Consider the following 7,468-nt stretch of genomic DNA (forward strand, 5'->3'; position numbering starts at 1 on the left):
AAAACTTTTTTCTGAGTGTAGCAATAGGCAGAATTTGAGACTCGTTGATCCTTCTAGAAATGAGGGAGAATCTCATTCAATTTTAGAGAGAATTGATTCAATCCAAAATTCTTTTATCATGGCGAAAAGTGACCTCTCGCAATTAAAAATAAAAATAAATATAATAAATATAGTAAGTCTAATAAATAAATGTAATAAATATAATTTCTACCTTTTTTCAGGGATTCTTCGTGGCGTTGTTTTACTGCTTTCTCAATACTGAAGTACAGAATACAGTTAGGCATCATTTCGCACGATGGAGCACTACGCGAAATCTTGAGAGCCGTCGGAGGTATTATAACAATTGGTCCCCTCGTTCAAGAACGGAGAGCATAAGGTACTCGTTTTACGTGTACCTTATGTTAAAAATATATTCATATGTACATAATAAGTCATAAAATATAACAGGATTGATCAGAACCGGGATTAAACATATTTCGGCGTCCGTAAGGCAAAAGAAAAAAGTGTGCCCTCTGTGTGTGTATGTTACAAACGAACGAAATACATTTACTAAGGTCACAGTAAAATAAAAGTATACATTTGTATAAATAATTGCCATACAAAATCATTGCACAAACCAATTTGTTTAAATAAACTCAAACCAGAGTACAAGTATCTCTTATTATATACACATATTTTGAGTCATTGAATCCAAATCCATAAAAACCGTTTATGTTCCATCACGTCCACCTTTTTAGATAATTTTTGAAGAGCATAATGATGAAAACAGAAGAAGATCCGTTAAAAAAAAACGTTTGAGATAGAGCAAAAATAAATATGACATTAAAATGTGGTTGCATGACTGCAAACTAATTGTTATATTTATTTTAGTAAATTAAATAAAGTATAAGAAGGAGAAAAAAATTTTTGCTATTTCACACGTGCAATCAGCGGTTCGGCCATCGAACCTCGATTAGTAGTGGGAGAAACAGTCATAGACGTGAAAAGTTACATTTAATGCCGAGCACTGCTATATTGTAAGCGCTAGTAGTAGATAGAGGGTCGCCAGATTCAGAACGCATTTTTATCGATAAAAGCGCGCTTTTCTATAATTTTACAATATGCGTATAATGTAAACTATGAAGCATGGAATTAGCGCGTTCTAAATACGGGTAAGAGTCTCATAAAATTCTAAAGTATTAAAAAATATTTTCTCAAAACTTAAAAAAATGTCTACACGTAAAAATAGCAAAAAAACTGACTTACACTGAGAAAAATTTGATTATTATAACATTTTACTTGTGTTATCAGAAACAATTAGTAAAATGTTATAGTGTAACTGAACATTTTGCTTCAAATTATTTTATTCCATCAAAACAAAAGATGTATTTATCCATATTCAAATAAGGGATAAATTGATTCAACCAAATGAGATTCTCAATATACTAACTTACCTAACTTGCGTAACTTATCTTCCAAAAGTAACAATTAAAATCCATTTCTGAAAAGATCGTCTATGATTCAGGCAAATCATCTAATTATTTGTTGTACAATGCTACTTACATCGATTAGTTTTACGAACGTGTTGCAAGAATTATAATAACATTTAATATTATTAATAAACAAAAATTTTTTTTACACTTCGCTTAACTTACCGAAATATATGTATATACAACGTTCAATATTCTGCAGCCGCATTCTAATGTCATATATATTTTTATTCTTCCCTCAAATGTTTCTTTCAATTTTCACAGATTTTTCATTATTTTTCATCGATTATTTCAAAAACTAGACGTAATTATAGAGTAATACGATTTAAGAATTTGAATTCAATGATCCAAAATCTATACAAAACATCTATTATGATTTGAGTTTATTTCCAAAAAATTTTTTTATGATTTTGTAATAATATTAATTGTTGTAAAAATTTATAAAAAATATATGTAAGTATTTTTTAATTTAAAATAATACTTTTCTTGTTTTAAACATCGCAAAATTGTTATGAATTATTTTTTATCAAAATTTTTATTCTTACATATATTCCATTTTCATTTAATAAAAATTTGTTATGCATGAATATGTATTAATATGTATAAATATATATAAATATTCATATAAACATGTATAATCATGTATGAAATATGTGCATACATATATCTCTCTTTCTTTTGTAAAATTACCCTTTAATGTAATAGAAATAATAATGTAATGTGAAAACATACAAAATAATTAAAAGTGTAATTTTTACACTATTTGTTTTAAAAAAATCAACTTTGAAGAAATATAAAAAAATTACTTATGTATAATTATATATATAAATTGATCATACTGTGTAGTGTGTATGACCAATTTTTCTACATTTTTCCAAACTTGTTTTTTTTCTAAAACAAACAATGCGAAAATTATCCTTTTAATTATTTTTGATGTTTTTATATTATTATTATTATTTTTATCACACTAAAAAGTAATTTTACAAAAGAAAGAGGAATGTATGAACATGTGTGGACATATTTCGATCATATATATATGCAGTGGCGAAGCGAGAAAAATGTTTCGGCAAGGGCTGTAGAAATTAGTTTTTTTAAATGTTCTTTTTTATACTAGTGACACATTTAGTAAGCATAAACAAAAAAAGTTTAATTTAAAACAAAATAAATTCAATAGCAAAAAAATTATGATAATTTGTATACATGTGTTGTAATGTCGCGTCGCAGACGTTTCGCTGAAGCTGCATATAAATTGTTATAATTTGTTTACTATTATATTTAAAGATCTAAAACTTTCCAGGAAATTTCTTCAAATATTCAACTACAATATAGCATTATAATGAAAATTTTTAATTCGAAAATTCGTAACATAACTTTAACGTTTGAAAAAGAATTTACTAAATTCGACAAAATATTATTAAAAATCCGCCATTTTGTTATAAAGTGTTTCGAAAATTTCGGAATAGCTCTACAAGTTGCAGAATATGTCAAAGATTATTCTGTAAAAATTTGAATAATAAATATTAATATCCGGCTGAGATTTCGCGAGTTAAAGTGCTGCCGTTCTTCCAACGCCACTTTTTGCGGTTGTACTAACAGCAACATTTTTCTTCCGTGTAATTTATCGAAGTTTTGTTTACGTACCAAATACCAAGGAAAATCAACAAATGTAGTTTTAATACATAATAAACGATATTTTTACTAACTAAATTAAATATGAGAACTATCTCAACAAGATTTAATTTCCTCTTTCAAAACTATTTGATATTTACGGCTCAATAATTTTTTACATATTCTTATGAAATTATTGGAATTATTCAGAATTTTGGGGGAGGGGGCTGCAGCCCCCACAGCCCCCCTCCCCGGCTACGCCACTGTATATATGATTATACATGTTTACGAATATTTATGTATGTTTATACATATTTATACATATTCATGTAGGAATAATTTTTTTACACAACAAACGCTCAACGACAGATATACATACTCACTATTAGCGAATGAATTAAAATATGTAGAAATTTTTTATAAGACCTTCAAATTTTTAAATATTTTTATAGACAAGTGCCTTGTTTGACCCTAGTCCCGGCTCTGAACTATTAATCTTTCTTAACGCGAAGTTGTAATCAACATCAAAGTCGCAGTCTAATTTCAAAAAGTTTCTAGTTTTACGAAATAAGTTTTGCGAATTTTTATCGATTCACTGATTGATCACTCACTTTACTGCACTTTTAGCACTTTATATTTTTTGGCAATTTTATAATTTTGTTATTTCAAAATTAAGAATTCTCACTTTTTTAATTCTCTTTTTTTTCGTCATCGACCGTAGATTGTGCCAGCCATTGAATCCGTACCGAAAGCGGGAGTCTACAGTAAGTGAGACTACCACTACGACAGTGATAGGCTTGAATTCCACCACGACATTCCACCTCGATAAATCCAAAGGAGTTATTTCGGAAGCTCTCAACGAGTGATATAAGATTCACTACAGAGATTTTAATGTAGTGGAACAAATCCCCTCGCATTGTTACAATTAGCAATATCTCAGATTGCATCACTCGATTGACCATATGTTCTTTACGCGAATGGCGGACCATTGTATAATATATGAAAATTGTTGCAATTCGTGACGCTTTCCCCGAGATTCTACAATTAATTTTTGTGAAAGAAATATCCTCGATACTCGACACACCTACTCGATATTTTCACATCTCGCCAAGACAACTGGACAACTCTCACATATATCACTGCGGTATCTTGCTGCGGTTTTGTTGGATTATAATGTCGAATGAGAAATTATATATAGATTTTTCATCTTTGATGTTCATATGTGCAACGTCGTAACTCATCGTTATCGACGATATTGATTTATGTAAAGTATGCAAAAAAAATTTACTTTTTATAATAGACTATGAAATAATCAATAATTATCAATTAATTGTCTAATAATCAATAGTTATCAATTAATTGTCTAATTAATTATCATAAGGTCCATCTTTTTTGAAAATATATAATATAAAACCTAGATATTATAACATGTATCTAGATTGTATTGCACATTATTTATTTATTAATGCAGAAAAAAGCTGAGAGAAACTATTTATGGTATTTACGGTATAAAAATAAATTCATTTTTATGTATAGTGCAAACAATCAAAAGATTTTGTTCTTTTGCCTTTGACTCTATAATTCAATATAACTGCAGAAAAACCTATATAATATATACTCAGAATCTCAATTAATAGATATACATATGTGTATATAATTCTTAAGTGTTAATTATAATTATAAGAGGAATCACGACAGATAAATTTCTATTGAACTGCATTGAACTTTGTATTGCAGATAATAGATATTGCTTGACATCACTATACAATAATAATTTTCGTTATCGTTGTTACATAATAAGTAAAACCCGGATGAATGTCATAACGCAATATATAGCTTAAGTAGCAGTAACTGAAAGTAAGATAATCACAACTCGATCTCTACGATATCGCTATTTCTTATTCACAATTAGCGTTCAATGCGTGTTGCGTTATGATGATATATTTAAGCTATACGTGTGAATTTCATGATAAATATTTTTCGTTAAAAGATTTTGTAGATGTTAGGCATTGCACTCATGTCGAAAAAACGGAAATTAATTTGTCTTTCCTCCTCTCTCTCTCTCTCTCTCTCTCTCTCCTCCCTCCCTCCCTCCCTCTCTCTCCCTCTCCTACCTCATCTTTCCTTTTTTTCTCTTCCTCTTTCGTATTGATACAAAAATTTTAATTTCTCTTTAGTAAGAGTTAGAAACCCCATGTACATACTAAACAAGGGGAAACATTGCATATTTTACAATAAATTAAGACATTGATTGTCCAAATTTAAACTAGAACACTAACTTAATCCAATAAATCGATAATCATATCAATAATGATATTATCAGTTAAATTGCATAAATTACGTAAAGATCTGTAAGTTATAACGGAAACAAAAATGTATGATTACATTGAAAAAATTCTCATAGCTCATATTTTTCAGAATTTTTCATATTTTAAATTTATCAAGATATCTGAAAAATGCCTCTTTAAACTTCTTCAAATTTTATAAAGTTTCTTATAACAAAATGAGAAACTTTAATATTTCAGAATTCACATGTGTATAATGTATGTATGTATAATATATAAAAAGAGATCTAAAAAAGATGTAGACTTTTTCAGCATTTCTAAAAAATGTTCTTTAATTAATTTGTATCAATTAAAAATTTGAAAAATTTTCTAAAAAATTAAATAGAAATTCTAAAAATTTTCTAAGAAGTTAAATAAAAATTTTTTTAATTAAATAGAAATTTTTTAAAATTCTCTGAAATTCATATAGAAATCCTGAAAAATTATTTAAAGAATTCTAAGAAAGATATTCACCGAAATGCACATTGCAGTGGGATGAGATATTCCAAAAAGTGATATCAGAAATCAAATTTAAAATGTTGATACAAAATCATAATAGTTTTATAAAACAGACATTTTTGAAAGTACTTATCTCTAGAATATTAGGATGGAATAATTCGTTTATATTTAACAGGAATAGTAAGTAAAACATAATATTATAGAATTGATATTCTTAACTTACATTTATAAAATATTTTTTATCTGAGAATTTCTCAAATTTCTAATGACTATTGTATGAACTTTTTTTATCTGTATTATGGATCAAAAAAATAAAATTATGAAAATATTAAAGGTTGTAATATATAACCATAAAATTTAAATATTAAACAATTAATCTCACAATACGATTGACCTTTGCATATGATCATCTATTTATCCTTGACTCCATAGCTTTTTTTAGAAAAGGATGATGCTTTTACATTTTACAGGATATCTGCTTCAAAATTAACTTGCCCATATTTACCATTCCTCGTTTATTATTAACAAAATCCTTTACTGAATACAAGGATGTCCCATTTTAATAAATGCACTTAAATATCTTAAGAACCATTAGATAAGATTATCAAGATTTGCTACTTTTTCAAATTGTATTATATTTCGAGGGAAAAACATTTTAATTTAAAAAAATTGGTCTTCGGTGAGAGCGTCCAGTTAAAATAAAGTTCAACTTTATTTTTTGGCATTTCCTTTTTATATACATCAACGTTTTCATTGTTAATTTATTTTTTAACTCATTACCTAGTCCATGGCTAAACCAATAAAGTTACCAAAAAAGTAATTATTGAAAATAGGACTAGAATATAAAGAAATTTTTGAAATAAAAATCCATTTTACAACACGTTATAAATAAATTGTTAAATATCGACTATAGAGGGAAACTAATATCAATCAATTCTGCGGCAAAAATTAAAAAAGACACACGTATAACTTCTTCTCTTCTCGTATGTTGCCGTCCTCCGATTAATTACACAAAAAAATTAAACAAAATCACGAGTTCTCTTAGAACTCGTTCCAGCTCATAGCTAGACCATAGTAAAGTTAACAAAAAATAAAAAATAACAAATGAAAAGTTATACGTATTTCTTTTGTAATTTTTCTCACAAAATCGATTTGCGTAATCAGTTCCCTCTACAGACAATATTTAATAATTTGTTACAAAAATAATTTTTGTAATGCTTTTTATCATATTTAACCTTCGAACCACACACTGGGTCTTTCGTGTCCATGCATTAAAAATAATCATTTTTGTACTTTAATAAAATTAAAAACTGCTTTTTTCTTCAAAAATCAAAGTTATAATTTTTATATCAAAACTGAATTATTTTCTTTTTCTGGTGCAGAAAGTAATTTCCATAATTTTTTTAAACTTTTTTTTTCCAATGTTTGCATAACAGGATAATTTAGTAGAGACCTTAAAGAATATGTGTGAATTTTTACAGAATTTTTCGAGCACTTTAAGAGCCTTAAAATCGAGTCGGACACAAATGATCCATGTGTGTCATCTAAAGGTACCGAAAATAAGTGTGTGATTCGAGGGTTAAGATCAACGACTTTAAACATTTTTTT

The 7,468-nt window shown here is 27.3% G+C and overlaps 1 protein-coding gene across 1 annotated transcript in view; it reads left to right on the forward strand.

The window, feature by feature from the left end:
* The window catches only part of Dh44-R1 (Diuretic hormone 44 receptor 1), a 62,549-nt gene extending 58,290 nt beyond the window's left edge, over positions 1–4,259 (forward strand). Inside the window, exons 11-12 of the mRNA XM_018521037.1 lie at positions 222–331; positions 3,799–4,259. Coding sequence (XP_018376539.1) covers positions 222–331; positions 3,799–3,943 — 255 coding nt within the window. The 3' untranslated portion in view covers positions 3,944–4,259. The remainder of the gene's footprint in view (positions 1–221; positions 332–3,798) is intronic.
* Positions 4,260–7,468: the final 3,209 nt, after the last annotated feature.

Source organism: Trachymyrmex cornetzi, unplaced genomic scaffold (assembly GCF_001594075.2).
Source record: "Trachymyrmex cornetzi isolate Tcor2-1 unplaced genomic scaffold, Tcor1.1 scaffold958, whole genome shotgun sequence".
Lineage (NCBI taxonomy): Eukaryota > Metazoa > Arthropoda > Insecta > Hymenoptera > Formicidae > Trachymyrmex > Trachymyrmex cornetzi.